Source organism: Diospyros lotus, chromosome 14 (genome assembly GCF_014633365.1).
Source record: "Diospyros lotus cultivar Yz01 chromosome 14, ASM1463336v1, whole genome shotgun sequence".
Classification (NCBI taxonomy): domain Eukaryota; kingdom Viridiplantae; phylum Streptophyta; class Magnoliopsida; order Ericales; family Ebenaceae; genus Diospyros; species Diospyros lotus.
Window position 1 is genome coordinate 3,722,116 of NC_068351.1, and position 20,755 is coordinate 3,742,870.

Sequence of the window (20,755 nt, forward strand, 5' to 3'; positions counted from 1 at the left end):
GAGGACTTCTGAGAGTACCACCTCTCTTGCTATTTGATTGAAATTATTTTTTATGAAAAATATCATAATAAAAAAAAATTACACTTATATATTTGATTGCTTAATATTTTTTATAAAAAAAATTCTTGGTACAACATATTAAAACATATTTTAACTCATTTTTAATAGAAAATTACAATTAAGGAAGGTGAGAATTATTTTTTATGGAATGAAAAAATATTTTTCTTTTTCCTTTTTTAATCTGCAAGTTGTTCACCCTTAAAAATAAATAGGGAATTGCCTGTTTAAGTTGTATTTATCCCACATTAAGTTACATTATTTATATGTGATTTAAACATTCTCTTCATTTGTACCTCCTATTTAGTACGTTGTAGTGTACCGTGATTAATCCCTCCCACGTACATGAGACAATGTATGAAGAATTCTTAAGATAAGAAATTTCACCTTTTGCACCCAAAATAGACTTTTGTTAGTTGCGTTAGTTTTAAACTCTATCTATATATATTTGCATGTTATGCGTGAGCGAAAATATTGAAGTTACATTTATCGCACACTGTTGAATTATTAAATTGTTATGTTATTTATATATAGAACTTATGTGATATTGACGATAAATTTAGAAATAAATTTTAATTATAAAAAAAAATATATCATAAAAAAAGCCTTTGTCAATAAATTTTATTGGTCCACTGGAAATTTCATCGTTAATTTCTAAGTTAACGTCTAAATAATATTTCGTTGCAAATTTATAAAATCATTTTAACGACTGATTTAAAGACTATCGTGATCGCAAATTTTCAACAAGAGTTCGTCCCAAAATTAGTCACATTATTTAAATTTTTTTTGAATAAATTAATTAGCAGTAGAATGCAATCTTTAATTGGGGACAAAATTCCTAGGAGATTAGGTACAGAATTTTCATCATGAATTACGTCTAAAAATATTTTCTACATTACTTTTTTAAAATAAAGATAAAACTCAATCAATAATTAAAGATGAATTTCAATTGGTAATTAGATACGGACTGTCCTCTAGTTGGAGTCTCTAATTTTTTTTTATTATTATTTTGAAATGTTAGAGCTTCGCTCGATTAATCTCTAAAAATTAATATATTTTTAAATAAATTTAAATACATACATAACTTATACACTTAAAGTTGACTCTCAATATATTCGCATACCCCCGATATCAACCGTCCTTTCCACACTATCCCTCTAACAATACTAAATCTTTTCAAGACTCCAATAAAATTCAAACTCCTAACCCTCGCGTTAATCTCTTCTTACTTTGCTATACTTGCGGGAGCGAGTCTCTAAATTTTTCATGTTTGTATAAAGATAAACATGAAAAATTACATGTTATGAATTAATGTCGATTTAATTAATTGACATATTCACAAGAGTGACCAAATCCAAAAACAGTCCCGAATATGACGACTATCTAAGACTTAATCCTAAAGAGAAAGGCTCGGACAAGTTTCTAACTTTTTAAATTAGAAAAAGAATTCAAATGAAAAATAAAATAATATAAAATAATAATAATAAAATAAATAAGAATTCAAACCTCGTAATTATGATCTCAGACTTGCCAAAAGATTAAAAAGAAAGAAAACTCTGGAACCGCTTAGATTAGATTAGACTAGACTAGACTACCACATCTCATCATCAGAGACCATCATATCAGAGATCCCACGGGAGCTGTCTTATCCCTTCCCAATTGCTTCTTTTTTAATTTTCCTCGTGGCTAAGAGATATTTTATGCCACAGTTTTGAATTTTTTTTTTTTCACCATAGACCTCTTCACTTTTCGATTAAATATGCATACACCCCATCCATTATTCAAAACCTAAGACTTCAAGTACTAATTTTACCTGAAGTACTAATTTTACCTGATGATACAAGCACATGTATGCTTGAGCACATAGGGGCATCCAAGTGTCACTCCAAACAAAAAAAATGGTCTGAATCGGCGGGTCTAATTCAAAATGGAGCGAGAAGATGACCAATTTTCAATCCAATTCATTTGAGTAGCCCGTCTAGTCTAGGACCCAAAAGTGATTTGAGAATTCCCTTTTCTCGCCTGGACCTCTTTTGCATTATTCATCATGGTTGATCATGAGAATTCCCGGGCCTATCATCCATCATCAACTCTTTCTCCCTTCCTTTTTCTTTTATTACAAATTGCCCCCCGTCTATGGTTTTGATTTCCAGCCATGCCACCGACCACAACCACAAGGAAAAATTAAAAATGAAGTTTGGATACAGAACAGCGAATCATACAACCCAACAGAATAACACAACCAAACACTGGATCCACACTACTACAACGTCCCTTTGAATCCCACGGTGATGATGATGCCAATAACCCTAACCCCAACCCCAGAAAAAGACCAACGGCGACAGATTATTAACAGGAACTCAAAAATTCAAAGCGAAGATACACTGGAGAGAAAAACCAGCCTAGTAATCGGCTGTCGGGAGCTGTTCGTGGGCGTGGTGGGTGTTGTAGAACAGCTCGTAGACAAGGGCGGCGAGCCCGCCGCCCACGAGAGGCCCGGCCCAGTAGACCCAGTGGTTTTCCCAGGTCCAGCTGACTACGGCGGGGCCGAACGACACGGCCGGGTTCATTGAGGCGCCGTCGAAGGCCCCGCCAGCCAAGATGTTGGCGCCGACGATGAAGCCGATCGCGATCGGAGCGATTGTTCCCAAACTGCCCCTCTTCGGGTCGATGGCGGTGGCGTATACGGTGTAGACCAGCCCGAAAGTCATCACGATCTCGAACACGAAGGCGTTCCAAACGCCGACTCCTGCCGACAAGCCGAAAGCCGACGTGGTCTTCCATGTAATTTCAGAAACGTTAGGGGGAATATTTGGAATAATAAATATTTGATTAATAGAGAGTTTTTTTTTTTTTCCCTTGTACAAAGCCAAATTATTTTTTCTTAAAAAAAGCTTTTCTTCAAATCGTGAATGGATGAATGAATCACGTTATAGCGCCATGATATGAAATTACAGTTACACTCAAAACTGAAATAACTAACTCACCAGGCCGTTGGTAGAGAAAGCGAGGAGCAGGCATGCGACAACGGAGCCGAGCAACTGAGCGATCCAGTAGAGGAGGCCGCGGAAGAGGCTGATGTGGCCGCCGAGGAAGGCGCCGAAGGTGACGGCGGGGTTGACGTGGCCGCCGGAGATGTTGGCCCCGACCGCCACGGCGACGAAGAGAGCGAAGGCGTGTGCGATCGCGGCGGAGACGAGACCGGCGGGGGTGGTGGCGCCGTTGTTGGTGAGCTTGTTGAAGGCCATTCCAGAACCCTCGCCGGCGAAGACGAAGATGAGAGTGGAGATAAACTCGGCCAGAGCAGCCTTGAGCGCCTCCGGTTGAGTCGCATCGCGATGAGAACCAACAGCAATCTGGTTGATCGGCATCGCGGTCTTGATCGAGATCACACGGTCGAGATTAATCCGGCAAGAACCTTCCCTTTCCCTTCCCTTGCTACTGGCTACTGCTACACTCTCTTGGCTCTTCTTCCCGAGAGTTCTACTTCACTCTTCTCCACTGCCCCTGCTCGCCCAGCCTGAGTCTGTCGTCTTATAGTACGTTTCCAGCATTGCCAACTTGCAATAGCCGGTTATCCGGTTGCAAAACCCCTGAATACATGGAAATTCTCTCAATGCAATGCATTATACTTGAATGGATAAATGCCGTTTTCGGTGAATGTATCTTTTAGCCAATAATTGCCTATATTAAAGGAATTTACCATTTCCGTATTTTACCTAAATTTTACAATAATACCCTTATAATTTATTTCTTTTTTTTTATCGAATACTTTTGTATTATTATTCCACTCCAGCACTAGGACTACGAATGCAGAAAGCTCTTTGCCAGCTAAGATATTCAGAAACAAATTTTGCATATTCCCTCCCTCCAATTCAAAAAAATTACGCAAGGCGAGTAGGAGCAGCGGATAAAAAGGCTTCTGCGACTGCGAGTGCCGCGTGTTCAGGATAAGAGACACGTGGCTTACACGACAGTGCGGATCTGTGTCTGTCTTTCCCTGTTGGTGTCTGGAAAGATCGAATATCTTTTCGTTTAATAATAATAATAATAAATGCGTTTTGACGATTCTATCTTAGTGCCATCGGCTCCATAGCAGTTAATGCACCCATCTCTCCATGACGTCAAATTTTTTTTTTGGCTTTTTTTAATTTTGTTTAAATTTTTAATTTTTTAAATATTAAAAACACATCTTTTTTATTATTTAAAAAAATAAAAAATTATAAAAAAAACTCAAAACCCCCCCCCCCCCCCCCCCCCCCCCCCCCCCCAAAATCTTGTAGTGCCGCCTTTTTTCTATCTTCTTTCTAAAATATTCAAAAATCTCAAAGGCAGAAACACAACACCGCCACTGCTGCCGACTACCCACTGTTGCTCCCCTTGTATTGCATCCAACATCATCATCCCCCTCTGTTTGACTATTGAACGGCCGAGCATCATGCCCGCCATTGCCCACTGACAACCCTAGCCATTATTGTCATTTGAATTGCGGCTCGTCTTCTCTTCATCGATCGTTACTTCTTACAGTGATTGATTTTTTATTGTTATGGCCCCTCATCTTTTGTGTTTTAAACCCTTATGTGATTTTATTTCTTTTATTCTTTGTTTTATTTGAATAATGAATATGTAATATAATTTTTTTGTATTAATTTTTTTTAATGATATTTCTAAAATTTTGAATTATTTTATGATAAACTAATATTTTATTATTTTATAATTTATAATTCCTTTCTTCAATATCTTATGTTGTGGGTAATTTAAATCTCAAAATTAACACTAAATTTTAATTTATAGGCAAAAAAAAATCATCACGAAACTAATAGTTAAACCAAATCGAAAATTGATTTTAAAAACACTTTGTAATTTTAATGTATTATATACAATTAGATTATCAGTTATCTTTTATAATTTAAAATCTTTGAATCAAATTTATAATTTATTAATAATTGTTTACAAATTACTTTGAATCAAATTTATTGAGAAATAACTTTTTAAAATGATAAAAAAAACATATTTTCAAAAATTTCAAAATAGACATTCAAAACACAAAAGTAAAAATGAATTCAAAACTAAAACATAAAGAAAACATCACCTAAAATTTTTTATATTTTTAAAAAAGATTTTGAATAATACTCACTTAAATTTTCAATATTTTTATTAGTAAATCAAATATTTATTACCCATTGATATTTCCCATCCATAAAAAAATTATTTTCCTGATTTTTTTAATTTCTACATAAATTAAAGAGTAATGTTAATCGTTGTTCTTAAACAACAATTAATGTAAATTATTTTTAAATAAAGTATATTTATTAAATTTTATTTTTAGTAACCAAATAATTTTATTGATTAGTGTTAAATGTCTCATTTTTTGAATAATTTAATCAATTAATAAAATTATTTAATTCTTAAAAAAAGATATAATAATTACATTTTATTTAAAAATAAAATGCATCTATTGTTGCTTAACATTACCCTAAATTAAAATATTTTCACACAATTGAATAACTTCAAATGCTCAGCCAGTGGGCGTATTTTAGCTGCCCTAATTAAAATTCAATCAATTAGTTGACCAAGCAAGAAATTTAAAAAGAGATTATCTCTTACTATCATATTTTCGAACTCTTGAAAGAAGATGATCCCCAAATAATTAATTGCATTAGGAGTGGTACAATGGTTAATTACATCTTAATCAAATACGAGAATCATTAATGAGTGACGTGAGTAATATGATTATCCCCAATATTCATAACCTATTGTCTACCCAAAGTCGCTAATAATGGGTTCAAAGATTGTTTAACAATAATTAAGAGTAGATTAAGGAATTAGGTAAGGGTCAAATATTATTATTTACAAAGTGGTAGCTACTCCATCATTTAAAAGTTGGTCCACATAAATCAAAGGGTTTGGCCAAAAGCATCTTCCTTTAGCAAAATGTATCGAAAAATAATTTATTTTAAGTGAATTATAAGATAAGATTAAATCAATAATTACTATCATGTTATCAATAAGTATAAAAATTATAAGCATAATAACCAAGTATACAAGGGGGAATTAGTGGGTTTGTCACATCATTAGTAAACGAGTTTAATTAATGTGGACCTAATTAATCATGTTATGAAATGTAAATTAAATTATAAGCAAGAGGACAAGCACCTCGTGGGGCAAGCATTATGATTTGCCTCGAGATAACAAATGCTAAAGTTGCTATTATTATTCCTACCAATTATGACCAATTTGAGGAAAACGAATCCAAATTGTAACACTTACCGGGTCATCTCATTTTCACAACTTATTTACTTTATAAACATCGAAATCAATTAATTAATTACTTTGGTCTAACACACTTAAACATCGAGAATTACAGATAGACCGTGACAGCATGCAAGCAGAGATTAATGATCGGATTAATTAATGTAAGGTTGAATGACAGTAACGGCAAAGAGAAAAACAAGAAAACAAAAGTGGGCGTCACGTCAAACAACAGCCGGTATGTGTCTTTGATGGATTAAAAAGAGTTTTGGTCGGTGAGGATATCATAATTTTCTGGGAGGCCTCGAGAAACAAGTGGCCTGCATCATTTGGTCGGCCGCGGTCCCTCTCCCTCAAAATATGCCTCCAATCAAGCTTTCTCGGAGGGATTCAACGCCCATTCAAATTTAATTTCATAATAATACGCATAAGACAGAAAAAAAAAATTTAAAATATAATTTTTAATTTTTAATATATAAAATATCAATATTTGATATTTTAATTATTAAAAACTATTATTTTAAATATTTACAACAACAAAATGTCAGCACATACGTGAACGCGCTCGATTTTACGAGCGACATGCACATAAATGATTAATTAATAATATTTTAAATAATTTGATTAGTTTGTTATGTTTTCTTAATAATTAAAAAATTGAGTGTTCAATATTTTGTACAAATCTTAAAAAATAGTGTACTAATTTTTTTTGCTAAACAAATTAAATTGACCAAATAAATAATTATTTTACCAAAATATCATTAAGTTTTAAATTATTTACAGAATTACCACTGTTATAATTTTTTTTCCGCAACAGCCACTATTATAAACAAAATCAAAATTAATGATTTGCAAAGAAAGTTAAAGGGGTGAGATATAATTTAATGAGGTAGTATTTATTAATTAAAATATAAATTAAAAAAATAAAATATAAAAAATATTTAAATATTTATTATTTTTAATATATTTATTAAATTTATCTAGTGATATTTAAAAAAGAAGTCACGTGATTTTTTATATGAATTTTTTTAAATATACTTATTTCTCATTTTTTTTAAGATAAATATATTTTTGTCTTTACAAATAAAAAAAATAACGTTTATATCTTCTAACATATTTTAAAAAATTTAATAAACAGTTTGATAAAAATATTAAAATATTTTTCAATCTTATCTTAATTATTTTATATTTTAATTCAAAATTTTGTTAACTTTATTTTAAAAAGTAATAATAATTATTATTTAAAATGCTAGGCTGTCTGTGGGCCTATGATTGGTCATGGCCACGTGCTAATGAGAGGAAAAATGGTAAGATAACAACCAATTATGGAAATGATAGCTCTGCCACTCTTAGTGCCCAATTGGAATACTTGGACCCATCACCATTTCTCGGGCCTTATCTCCTCCATCCATGCCCTACCCAACAAACTTCAAAAAAAAAAAAAAAAAAAATCATATTTTTATGAATTATGTACATTTTTTTATGTCACACATAAATAAATATTAAAATAAATTTAGGCTCAAAAAAATTAATTCGACCACTTTAAGTTGATTTTATTGATCCGATCAATTCATTTTATAATAATTCAAAATTATAACTAATAGTAATTTATTTATAAAAAAAATTCAATAAATATTACTCGAACAAAAATTAAGCTATCCTATAGAACAAATTATTCATGAAAACTCGATTATATGGCTTTAAATAGGATTAACAAAGACATTGGGCAAATGAAATGAAAGAAGTTGAAAAAAAACTCACAAGATTAAGTACTTGGATCATAATAAATTAGGATTTACATCAGTAGATAGTAGATAGTGGGGTTCGACTCCTTACCCTGTATAGTAAGATAAAATTTTTATTTACAATTTATTTTTTTATTAAAATTGAAAATATAATCCAATAAGCAAGGATGACATTTCAAAAAATTGATAAAAGAAAAAGGAAATCACAAGCTTTGATGAGCACGAGGCCAAAACAAGTGATTTTCAAGCTGTTAAATCAAAATCCGGTACTTGCGATTGGGACACAAACGAGGAAGAATAAAATCACATGAAGGGTCGTACAGAAACTTCAATTTTCCATCTGCCAAACGGAATTCCAAAAATGGGGACCGGTGAAATTTGTGGCGGCCGGCGGGAGCTCCGTCGCAGTCCCAGGTAGCGATGGTGACCTGTTCCCACAAATATCTTTCACAGTTGCAGTATAAGAATTCATAGAGTCGGATTGTTAATGGGCCTACTCGTAGCACAATTGGATTGGGCTTCCTTAGGTTGTGGCCCATGGGCTAAAATCTGATCCTTTAAGCCCAATGTTTACAAGGAGATTGTGGGCATTCACGGAGTCTCTGATACGAAGAACTCGTACTAATTCAGCCTAGAGACATCAAATATCTACTAGTGACTGTAATATTTTCCGAAATGAAAGGTTATTTTTGTAATTTAACCTGTTGCGTTTGACGCTACGGCCAAGGCGAGGTAGAACTTGAAACCTACAAAACCTTCACGCCGACGTCTCCCTTTTCTGCTTCACTTTAGGGCCGTTAGAGAGAGGGAGAGAGAGAGAATGGCGGTGCCGGGGAGGCGCAACGGTTTGATGGACGAAGATGAAGACGACATCTTCGAGGAAAACGATGGAGCTCTGATCCAGCTTGAACCCGACTCCGACACCCCTCCCCATCTCCGTGATCTCGCCGCAGCCGCTGAGCGCGGAGACCTAGACGCCCTCCGCCGCGCTCTTGGTATGTATTTTGCATATTTATCCATGTATACGTACCTGCTTATGTTCTCGCCTCTGATTACTTTAACTATTCTATCTAGTTCTGTGCGCCTTGCGTTATTGATTTTCTTTTGGTTGACATGGTTCTGGTTCATGTTTAAAAAAAAAAAAAGAAAAGAGAAAAGCTAGGGTTTACTGTATCTCGTATTGCATTAATACAATATGTAACCAGACGTGTCTTGTGCTTATGAAACTATTGATTTTGGGCAAAAGTAAAACCTAGTGGACGTTGAGACGGATGATAGTTGAGTTTTAGGTATGCATCGTATGTCTGGAACTAGGACTTTTGAAGGGCTTGGAGAATGAGATTGCATTTGCTTGTGCAATTTCTTATGCACAAACAAACCAAAAGTCAGTCTTTTGACTATTTATATACTTAATGATAGACCATGTGTATTTCGCTTCAATCACTTTAATATTCTTTCTGTCATGAAAATATTCTTGTACATTTTTGTATGTATAATTAGACCAGAATTAAAGTTCTGGAAATATATACATTTAAATTGTTATGAAATTTCTGTTTCTTAAAATATGTGTATACGTTACGTACACATTTAAAACTGTTCTCTTTTTCTAACCCCAAACAGTAAATAAAGTAAATTTAGCTTCTAGACTGTTGAGATTAGAGACTCTTTGCTCTGCCCTCCCCAAAATTGTACTTCTTAAGAATTTGTTTTCATTTCATCATGTTTATGATGGGATGGAAATGTGCTCCAACTAAATCTGCTTGTTCTAATTCTTTGTAAATTCAACCCAAGTCCATTTTGTAGGTGGTTGTACATATTTTCAAGACTATTTTTGTTTGATATAGATGTGTGCCTATTTGGAATGGACAATTGGAGAACAGTGAAGTTTGGGGTTTTGTTAAGTCAAGCTGGACAAGAATTTTCATGGACTGGGGGCCTTAGAAGAGTAGATGTCAAGATGTCTTTCAACCCATACAAACTTACTAAGAATCCCTCGGGGTGAGGCTAGTGAATGTCAGGAAGGGGTTCTTGTGCTTCTTGGTGAATTGGATTTTAATGAAGTGTGCACATCAAATTACTAGCTAAATGAGCATCCCATGATTTACTTCTCATACAATTCTTTGTCCTCTCCTATGGAGGAAGAAAATGTTTTCTGGGTGGAGCATATTACTTTGTTGTTGTTTTCTTATGAAGTCATCGATGAGAATATCAAAGGCTGTAAACTTACATGAAGCCAAAGATTTTTCTGTGGTTGCTCTTTGGATAAGATATTTAGATAGCCAACAAGTAGCGTAAAAATTATCAAATCTTTCAACATGAATACTAGACAAAAAATGGAGAGTTGGAATGCATATTGCTGACCCTACCTAGTGGAATTAAGGCTTGTGGTGGTGGTGATGATGATAATGATGCTTTTTGGATGGAGAGGAAATTTTGGAGTTAAAGTTCTAGCAGTAGTAATTTTCTGTATCTAGTCTCTGTTATAGTTAAAAGCTCATGGTGCAGCAAGGTGCAAAGATCTCCTGGAGTCTATGTGCCAGACATTGGCCTGAGTGTGGTAGACACAGCAGAGCTATTATCTTAAGAGGAAAAGGAGGAGCAAACAGTAAGACAATTGCAAAGGTGGTAAATGATTTTGCTCAGAAAATGAGGGCAAAAAAAAGCTTGCAGTTAAAACACACTGAAACAATTCAAACAATAAAAGAATACAGCCTAGAGTCGTAGGACAAATAAAGGAACAGGATATGGAGCAACTTGCATCAGTACAAGAAAAAAATTTGAGATTGATTCTAGTAGTAGTCTAATATTGTCCACCAATCAGTAGATATGGAGGAACAGTAAAAGGGCAACTCAGAGATGGGTGATGTAGAAGTCCTCCAGAAAATGATTTTTTTGCCTGCTGACTCCTATATTTAGTGATTTTGCACACCCAAGTAGGAGGCTTTCTTGGTGTATTGCACACGTATATCACTTCTATTCATAAACAATTAATGATGCTCTCATCTGTAAACAATTTCAGATAACTTGAATGGCAGCGTAGATGAACCGGTAGAAGATGGTGACACTGCTCTTCATCTTACATGCCTCTATGGTCATTTGCCATGCGTCCAGGTTTGCCTCATGTTACTATACTCTCATCATTTAATTATGGCAAGTGTTTTTGCTGTTACTACTAAATGATACTTTATTGCACAAAATTTCTGGATAAAGCTGTTGTTGGAAAGAGGAGCTAACTTGGAGGCTAAGGATGAAGATGGGGCAATTCCTCTGCATGATGCTTGTGCTGGAGGTAGGACCTAACCCCAAAGCTTTCACCCATATGGGCTGCAATGCATTTGGTAATTCTGTGCCAATGACCACTGCAGGTTTTACAGAGATCATTGAACTTCTGATCAACAGTGCCAACAACCCAGAGAGAGTGAAGAGAATGCTAGATTCAGTTGAGGTTGAAGGTGATACAGTGAGTATTTTCGTTTTTTGTGTTTTAAATACCTTCTCAAAGTCTTTGGAAGGTCCTTTCATATTGAAGTAATTGGTATATACCTCTAGTAAAATGCACAAATTTCCTTGTGGAACCGAAGATCTTCTCTATGCTGAACGTTTTATGTTCCGTTTATACATTGAATTGGCCCTCAGTTGGGCTATTTGGAATAGAATGCCAAAATCAACTGAAACAAGTAAATTCCCATCTCTTATTTTGGGGAAGCCCCTATTTGTTATGTTGATCTTCATTTTAACTTTTTTCACTTAATGCAGCCTCTTCATCATGCCGCAAGAGGTGAACACATTGATGTTATCAGATTGTTACTGGCTGCTGGTGCTGATCCTACAAAGACGAATATTTATGGGAAGGTCAGCATTTGAAAGGATATTATACAACTTTTCTTTTTATTTACCGTCTGGTTCTCCTAATCTACACTTTTGGCAGGCCCCAAGTGAGCTAGCTGATCCAGACACAGAAGCTAGGCGAATTTTAGAAGATGCTGTCAATTCTATATTATGGCAGTGACTCCTGATAGATGATTGCTGAAGATACTAAATTTTGTTTTTAGTTTTGGGCAATGTTTTTGTTCACCTTGCTTCCAAAGGTACTTATAACTTAATAGATAATTATTGTCTGTTAGCAGCCTCTACACATTGTAAATAAAAAGAAAAGGGTGGAAGCAGATTCCATGCATAGGGTTCTTTCTCAGGGCAGTTCTGTTATTGGTGCTTAATTTCTGCTGGACCTCTGTTTCTTCATTTTCTGATCGAGAAAATAGTCAGTGTAATGCGGTAAACATTCCAATTATATATGTTGTCATATATTCAAATCATGAAATGTTGGCAGAGGGTAAATTTTTTTTATAAATTTTAAATAGTAAAAGTGCTTATGCTCGACTCATTGTCATATGTTCATGATTTGAGTATATGCGATCATCTTGGGGTTTACTTGGAGCAAATTTTCAATTCCGACCTACCTTCATCTTGGAGTTTACTTGGAACATTGCTTGCTTATTGGCATTGGTGCCAATCAAATTCAACTTATCAGGACAACTTGTTTAGTCATAGAGACACAAAAAGCCATTTGCAACAGTAGCTGAAGACACTGCCAAGAAAGAGGGGGGGAAATAAAAGAAAAGGAAAAATAACTCACATTAATCATCAGATAAAAACCCAGGAAAACTTGTGCCCATACAAGTGGGAAGAAGAGAAAAAAGACAAAACAGCAAACAACTTTACCCAAGCTAAACACATCATTTAGAGTGCCAATACTCCCACACAACCACCGTACTATTTACTGGGACAACTAAAGCACAACAGGAATTGAGATACAAAAGAAAAAACATGATCAATGTACATAAATTTGATCACCACTGGTTTAATTGATGAGCTCATCCTGCCATTACAAGTGCTGCTTGTGGTGGGGGGGTGGGTCGCATTTGTGCTTTCTATATTTTAGTCACATTGGCAGTCACTCAGCATCTTATGAGCAGCAACCACCACCAGCACCACCAGGTTGTGAGCCCTTGTGTTCTTGTCTTTGCTTTAAGATATTTCTCTTGGTTACTGTAGATCCTTCTTCCAGAAGACTAGGGACCTGCATTATCTGCAGAAATAAAAAAATGTAAATTGATACAAGTGTAAACAATGTAAAGGTGAAAGGTGGCTTCTCCTTACCTTTAAAGCAAGCTCTTCAAAGCATTGCTCCACATTTGCTCGAGTTTTGGCACTACATTCAAGAAATAGACTTCCATGCTCTTTAGCAAGAGCAATTCCTTCTTCTCTACTTACAGCCCTTGCTGATTCCTGTCATATATCGGGCTCTTAAAATGTGAATAACCAAAGAAACAAACAAAGAAGGTCTACCCTGACAAGTGAAAGTAAGCATGTGATAGCAGAAGCAAGAACCATAATGTATATTTTTACTACAAAAGGTCCCACTTAATAATAAATCAGCAGACAGATTTGAAAGAGTACTCAAACAGGGAAAGAGAATCAGATAAAAGCAAATAAAAAGCTTTTCCAGGTTTCTCTATTTCCTAAAGCAGTAAGATATCAATTCTTTATTAGGGAATGCAATCTAAGCCACTCCCTAACATAATTTCTGAACTTTCCAAGGTAAATCTCATTACTCCACATGTGGTATATTTTTTGTTTTCCTTTCCTTTCTTTGTTTTGTTGTTGTAATACCTTCAATAAGAAGTCAATTGTTTTATTTTCTTGTGATTGTTGATGCTGTGTGTCTTTGTAGTATTTTGAGTCTATTACTTCAAGGCCCTATGACTTTGACCTCCCTCTCCATTGCATAGCGTTTTCACCTTTCCCATCCATTCGATGATTATACTGCTACTTGAGAAAATAACATATAAAACCATCAAGTACAAAGGAATTTGTATTTAGTTTTCTTGCACTGAAACAGAATAGCATAGTGTCAAATGCATCCTATGGATATTGTTTTACCAGTGTTCATTGAAATGGAGACAAACCCAAACAGGGAACAGGGAACTTACAGAGAGAGAGTTTATTGCTACCATAGACTCAGATCCTAGTATATGCACTGGTCACTTGACCATTAATTCATTTACCATCATTGACAAATTTTTTTCAAGCTTAGAAAGAGAATGTAGAACTTACTTTATCAACTTTATTTCCAACAAGCATCTTAACGCAATCCTGATTACTGGAATAGAGATCTACTTCTTTAGCCCAGACATCTGACAAGTTTGTAAAGCTTTCCCTCCGCGTCACATCATATACTTCAGAACAAGAAAAATTGTATAACTTCTACAAAGGAAAACTATGAGAACATATGGATGAGAAAATATGATATTTTTACTACTGATAGTTACCAAGAATGATCCCCTGGGTGCCTCTATAATAAGAACTTGTTAATGTTCTGAACTTCTCCTGTCCAGCTGAAACAGATATGTCAAGTTTACAAACCAAATCCAATTAGTTAATGCATGTGGTTTATGAAAAAGCTCAAATATTATCTACACAAGGCACGCATATGTATAATACATCTCAAAAAAGAAACAATGCTTGATATCCACATGCTACATGTTTGAGGGAGGAAATCTCTCTCCTCTTTGAGAAATTAAGATAAGTGACCGTCACCACAACTCAAGACATATGGATCATATCAAGAATGTATCACAATGAGATATAGAAAGTAGTTAGACACGATGCATCATGTACCCCAAAGGATTTCTTTCTTGTCAATCCATGCAAGTTTTCATTTTTCTACCAGCAGAGAAGTAATTACTTCTTCATTAGGCTATATTCAGATTTCAACAGTCCTTTGGTAAAAGGTACAACTGTTCCATTACAGGTGAAATGGGACACTATAAATAGTTAAGACCACAAAATGGTAGCTCCCGCATAAGCATTTGCACTTTTGAATAGCCAAAAAGAGGAAATATGGTTGTCTAACTAAATCAGTTAGAAACAGAAAGCACTCAAATGCTACAAAAACATTTCTTGGTACAGAGGCATTAATATGTAATGTGTTAGATAATATCTTTAAAATTGTCAAGGACAGTATAAATATTGTTTCACAAAAGCTGTGGGGAATAAGCTGATTAAAAATTGATTTGAAAATCGGCTGTTGCAAGCGGAAAATAAGCTGAGGAAGAAGTGGATTGGAAAATAACCTGTTGCAATGTTTCTTAAACCAAATACTTATAGATTTTTCTATAGTAGAGTTTTTGGGCTCAACCAATATTTAATATGGTATTTTCAAGCAGAAACGACCACACTGACCTTAACATTAATATGAATATAATTAACACTAACTCCTTTATTGAAAATAAATAAATTAAACTACTAGTTAATGTTGTATTTCATAAATAATTTAGTACCAATTATTATGAGCAAGATATTAATATGAATATTACTCACTGTCAGTATTAATAAATTACTAATTGATCAGATTTTAGCAAACTATGAAAAATAGTAAATGAATTTGTATGAACATAACTAAAGTGTCAGCTTTTATCTATGAAAGATCTTATTAACATTTAAACAGATCATTCATCCCATCATGGAGAATGCTAAACTTGGTCCATTGTATAAGAAAGCTGAACACCATGATCGTGTGATTACGAGAGGATAAAGGTTAATTTCAATGAACTGAAAGAATATATCTCTAATAAGAGGAAGCCCAAGTTGCTTATTTTTCCTTCTCCTCGAACAAGACAGCTGATATTAACCAGAGAAGTCGGATGGGAGTCCTACCCCCTATGGGCTTGGGTACCGATACTGCATTGGCTGTCAACTGTAAAGGATACTCCAGGAGAGGGTAGGATAATAACCAAAACATGACAGTACAACTACAACAGCCACAAGACTTCATCCCACAACCAACATGTGACAGTAGAATAATGATTATGAAATGATGTTAATGGAAGTCCTACTAAAACCAGTAAGTCTTGTTTGATGGTAAGATAAACAATATACTATCGGCAACTTAATACCTGTATCCCAAATGGTTAACTTCAATCTTTTCCCGCCAACTGTGAGCTGCTTTATTTTAAAATCTACACCTGCTCATAGTTGAGAAGAGGACAAAAATAAATAAATAATTCATAATTAGGTAAAAAATACCAGCATTCCATGCAGAAGGCTGTTCTTTATATTGTGTCATTCAGTCGAGTGTTTAAGAGAATATAGTTCCATGGGCATCAATTTTTACAAGACATTTACCTTGTAAGTACAGGAGAAAATGCTATAGAGGCACACATTTAGCAAACAAAAACATCTACGAATTAGAGAGTTCTTTTATGGGTCAAAGAGAAACAACTAGGAAGACACACCACAGCCCATCAAAAGAATGAACTTTCAAAGAGGATTGGCAATCACATATTAGTCTCTTGCAAAAGAATATCAAAGCCATCGAATTTCAATTGGTGACTTCATGGACCTTAATTCTTGTCAAGAAGCTTTTCCATCTTTTACACATATTATAGAAGAAAGGAGGAAGTCATAATAGAATCCAAGCAAGGTCCTTAAACCAATGGACTTTATTATATCCACATCAGTTAGGTATCGGGTCTTATACCACTTGATGTGGAATAAAACAAACAGAAAAATATATTCTATAACACCCACAGGAGATCAAAATTCAAGACGCATTGATTTAACATGGATTGGAAAATTTATACATCCATGGGCAAGTGAGGAAGAAAATTCACTATGTGAATAGTGGGTTACAAAAGAGATAAATTATCTCACACAACCTCAAATCCCCAATACACCCAAACTCACAATCTCACTGAGATTCTATAACTTAAATGCCCTCCCACAATTTGATTATTAAATATGTGAACAAACGATGAACAGAAGGTAAAATAATAACTACTAGAGTAATTAACAACTTTACTCGAGTAATATCAGAGCTTACTTGAGTAACTATGAAAGATTACTCGAGTAAGTTAAAACCTTACTCGAGTAACTAATAAACATTACTCAATTAAATTGAAGCTTATTTTTATTTCTGCAACTATGGGATATATATATACACACGACTATCTAAAATATCTCCCAAAAAATAGGAACAACTATCTCCTAAACTACGGGAACAGATTTACAGATTTGAATTAGGAAACTTAAATTGCTGGAGCTGCTAGAGTTATCTTCCTCACATTGCCTTATCTCCTTATCACTTCATCCCTTTAACTTCTCTTATCTCTTTGTCCACTCATTCTCAGCCATAATAGAGGAAACTGGGAATTTCATTTTAATCTTTCCAACAATATGAAGCTCTATTTATATAGAGAATGAGCTAGGTCAAAAATTCTAAGCTCACTGAGATTTAGATTTGACACAGAAATCCTATCCCTATTATAGTTTGGGTTGGGTCATGTAAAATTTTTAATTCAAGACAATCTCAGCAACATCAAAGCTATTAGATTTAAAACAAAAGTTTTCATGGTGGTAAGCTTACTCTTGTTAGTTCTTTGACTCACATTAAGTTGTATGTTCTCTATGATATATATATATATATAGAGAGAGAGAGAGAGAGAAAGAGCAAAGTTGTGAGCCACGAGAAATATTAATAATATAATTGTGAGAACAATTAATTTTTCAATAATGAATCTAATGATTGTCCAAAATGACTCAAGAAAATTAATAGACATAAATTTGGAGTGGTTGTTCCTATTTCTTTGGTCCAGATATCTAATAAAAGTGAGGGATTGTTAATTCTAAGGATTGTCTCTGTTTTCAGAGGCCCAACCGTTACTTTGCAAATGCTTTTCCTTTAAGTGCAATAAAATCTTGTATTCTGTGCCCCTTTTAAGAATTAACAAATGTCAAAATGATTCTTGAACAGAGAAAGCATAATTTCTTAAAATTGACCAACTTCTCATTGTATGAATTAATTATTTTACATTTGCAAGTTCGGGAATTTTGCCAAGACTGCAAGAGAAAGTCTATTTTCATCAAATAACAGAATATTCTATAGAATTTTTCTCAAATAACATTTAAAAATCTTATAGTCCCCTTCCCCATTTTGAAATGAAAACCCCAGCAAAAAACATTCCCCAAAAATGCTAAGTTGGAAATAGGGATTCATGCATCTCACAAATTTTTACCTTGGGGGAATCTTAATGTTGGAAAACGATTTAAATTAAGTAGATTAAATTAATGAGTTGGAAACTCAGTAGGCTTGGCCATCCGAAAGACATAAATTAAAACAACATTAACTAGAGAAGTTATGCATTAATTAAGAACTCCAAAAGGCCTTTAGAAATTAAGAATGTATCCTAAAAGTCATAAGTTATGAAGTCCAAAGGATTTGTCTTCAAATATTAAAAACATTCATAATGGAAATACCTACATATACACTATTACACCTTGATCATCTGGAGATGAGGTTGAGAAGTACTTGGTTCTCATCAGTTAGTGCAAAACTGTGAGGGAACGGGATTGAATCCAAGCTAAGTTGAATCCCAGAGATAGAGTTGCTAGATCCCTTCCACAGTGGGAGGCTCTGACTATCTTCAAGAAGTGTCATCATGCCTCTTAGCAAGAGATTTGATATTTGTTTAAATCCAGATTTTCTCTAACTACACTAGTAACCATTCTCATTTTCCTAACACTTACCATGGCCCTATTTGCCTATTTTATACTCAGGTAACAGGATAGAGTTCTTCAGGGCAAAACATTCTTACCTGATCCACTACCTACCTTAGGGTTGCAAGCCCACCAATCAGGGCAAATCCTTGAGTACTCAACTTAGGTTGCAGAGCAACCTTTTAATACAATTGTGGTAAATTGTTACAACTTTCAGGTAGAACTCACCCTCAAAAGCTAGCTGTTAAGGGGAGGGTGCCCAAGAGATTATAAACCCCACACCAGAAGCCTGAACTTTCAATGTGGGACAAGTCCCATAACTTGCAGTGGATCATAACATAAATCCATTAAACTTAGTTTTTTGAATTGACAGGGATGCAGCTGCATTGGATTTTATTTATGTGTTAAATCAACAACAATAACAATCGCAACGCCTTAATACCATCTTGAGCCGCCTAAACTTATTGCTAGTTTCAGCATCCTAGTTACATGTTTTAATCAATACCGGCATCAAGCATCACCATGTAAGATCTTGAAATACCAAATGATCAGGCAACCTATGCCTGAGACTCCTCCAGTAAGAATTTCAATAAAGCGCAATAATAACGATCAAATTTTGGTTTTAATTCACAAATACAAAAACAACTTTCCTAGCCAAAACTAGAACAGTAAACAAGACTATCCCAGAGACAAAGAAAAGCCACTTAAAACCCCAAATAAGCTCAATCAACATACAAATTCAACACTTGAGTTGAACAACCAAATCAGATTAGAAATTAACAATGTAAGATGTGGGTGTAGAGAGAGAGAGAGTACCGATAGTAGGGGAGAGATCGTCGAAGGAGGAGGAGATGAAGGAGACAAGAAGGCTGCTCTTGCCGACGCCAGAGTCGCCGATCAGCAAGATCTTGAACGACAGATCGTAACTACTATGGCTCTGTCCCGACGACGAACCCATCTGTCATCAAACTCTCCCCCCTCTCTTCCTCTAGTCTTTTGTTTCTCTCTCTTCAACAACAGCAAGAACAACAGTGACAATGTGTATTTAACGTGTGTGTGTGTGAGAGAGAGAGCGGGGGGGGGGGGGGGGGGGGGGGGGGGGGGGAGAAGGGAGGACAAATAGCAAGAAAGAGGAAAAGCTTGTGCAGCATACGCCTCTATATACGTATACATACACAGAGGGAGAGAGACGTTAAAGGCACCGTTAGCTGCTAGCTGTTAACAGCGCAGAACAACAAATTTTTAACCTCTCTCTCTCTCTCTCTCTCCCTCTCTGGTTGATGTCGCACGCACCTGAGACGGCGACAAAGCCACACCAACTTTTTGTCGTATCATTGTTCTCGTGGAAGTGCTCAATTTTCATTTCATAAACGTTAAAAAACACAAGTTCATGTGGTTTTACTCAAACACCCTTTATAAAGTATAATATTCACAAAATTTGTTAAAAGCATCTTTAACTTAGTTGCAAGGTAACGAATTTAAATCCATTTGCGACATACTTTGTTGGTTTTATTTTTTTAATTATTTATAATTTAAGCTCCATTAATTATATTTTAGTGAACGATTTACATTAAATCAATATCTCAAGTTAGTCATTCATGATATAAGTTTTAACTAACAGAATAAAGAATAAAAAATGTTACAATTAAAAAAATAAAAATATATTTTCTTTCTAAATATGTTGTTGGCCTAGACCTTGGATTGGTAACATTCTTATTAATTATGATAACAAATGAATCAACATGTGACAGATAATCATCCTAATATATTTCATCCTTTACCTACTTAGGACTATGGATTGGCCAGTTTTAGCCTTGGCCCATATATGAAAATATTGCTTACCTGAATAGTAGCATCATCATGGTAAAATTGGGGCAGGGGCTCCCACAAGGGGGTTAATTTGGGGGTCCATGAACTTGGTGACTGGTCACTGTCATTGGGTTCTGTGGTTGTGGTTTTGGATTCAGATTTTAACTCAAGATGTGTGTCATTGTGAGGGGGGGGACTTTAATCCCACATCCCAGCCTTGTTTGGCTACCAAGAAAGTGGAAAGAAAAAGGGGGAGAAAATAATGATCATCATTTTGAAGGTGGTTGTGCAACAAATGCATCCCTTTCCTTGGAATGGAAAGAAAGGCAGGAGGA

General features: G+C 34.8%; 3 protein-coding genes across 3 annotated transcripts; 1 reads left to right on the forward strand and 2 right to left on the reverse strand.

Moving 5' to 3' along the window:
* Positions 1 to 2,235: 2,235 nt before the first annotated feature.
* Positions 2,236 to 3,582, reverse strand: LOC127790467 (aquaporin TIP1-1-like). Its single transcript, XM_052319996.1, has 2 exons — positions 3,045 to 3,582; positions 2,236 to 2,834 (listed from the first exon to the last, which is right to left on the reverse strand). Exons 1-2 carry the CDS (start codon positions 3,426 to 3,428, stop codon positions 2,460 to 2,462), a joined length of 759 nt encoding a protein of 252 aa, XP_052175956.1. The 5' UTR covers positions 3,429 to 3,582; the 3' UTR covers positions 2,236 to 2,459.
* A 5,220-nt stretch (positions 3,583 to 8,802) lies between these two features.
* LOC127790778 (uncharacterized) lies at positions 8,803 to 12,246 on the forward strand. Its single transcript, XM_052320447.1, has 6 exons — positions 8,803 to 9,049; positions 11,074 to 11,165; positions 11,265 to 11,343; positions 11,420 to 11,514; positions 11,811 to 11,906; positions 11,983 to 12,246. Exons 1-6 carry the CDS (start codon positions 8,875 to 8,877, stop codon positions 12,061 to 12,063), a joined length of 618 nt encoding a protein of 205 aa, XP_052176407.1. The 5' UTR covers positions 8,803 to 8,874; the 3' UTR covers positions 12,064 to 12,246.
* A 419-nt stretch (positions 12,247 to 12,665) lies between these two features.
* Positions 12,666 to 19,707, reverse strand: LOC127790777 (ras-related protein RABC2a-like). Its single transcript, XM_052320446.1, has 6 exons — positions 19,428 to 19,707; positions 16,013 to 16,081; positions 14,387 to 14,452; positions 14,172 to 14,293; positions 13,215 to 13,343; positions 12,666 to 13,143 (listed from the first exon to the last, which is right to left on the reverse strand). Exons 1-6 carry the CDS (start codon positions 19,567 to 19,569, stop codon positions 13,021 to 13,023), a joined length of 651 nt encoding a protein of 216 aa, XP_052176406.1. The 5' UTR covers positions 19,570 to 19,707; the 3' UTR covers positions 12,666 to 13,020.
* Positions 19,708 to 20,755: the final 1,048 nt, after the last annotated feature.

Excerpts from the sequence above, each read along its gene's own strand:
- LOC127790467 (XM_052319996.1), bottom strand. The coding sequence starts at position 3,428 with ATGCCGATCAACCAGATTGCTGTTGGTTCTCATCGCGATGCGACTCAA. Across the intron at positions 2,835-3,044 it reads CTTTCTCTACCAACGGCCTG|ACCACGTCGGCTTTCGGCTT; the intron begins GTGAGTTAGTTA and ends ATTACATGGAAG.
- LOC127790778 (XM_052320447.1), top strand. The coding sequence starts at position 8,875 with ATGGCGGTGCCGGGGAGGCGCAACGGTTTGATGGACGAAGATGAAGAC. Across the intron at positions 9,050-11,073 it reads CGCCCTCCGCCGCGCTCTTG|ATAACTTGAATGGCAGCGTA; the intron begins GTATGTATTTTG and ends AAACAATTTCAG. Across the intron at positions 11,166-11,264 it reads GTCATTTGCCATGCGTCCAG|CTGTTGTTGGAAAGAGGAGC; the intron begins GTTTGCCTCATG and ends TTCTGGATAAAG.
- LOC127790777 (XM_052320446.1), bottom strand. The coding sequence starts at position 19,569 with ATGGGTTCGTCGTCGGGACAGAGCCATAGTAGTTACGATCTGTCGTTC. Across the intron at positions 14,294-14,386 it reads CACCCAGGGGATCATTCTTG|TATATGATGTGACGCGGAGG; the intron begins GTAACTATCAGT and ends CTTGTTCTGAAG. Across the intron at positions 13,344-14,171 it reads TTGGAAATAAAGTTGATAAA|GAATCAGCAAGGGCTGTAAG; the intron begins GTAAGTTCTACA and ends GATATATGACAG.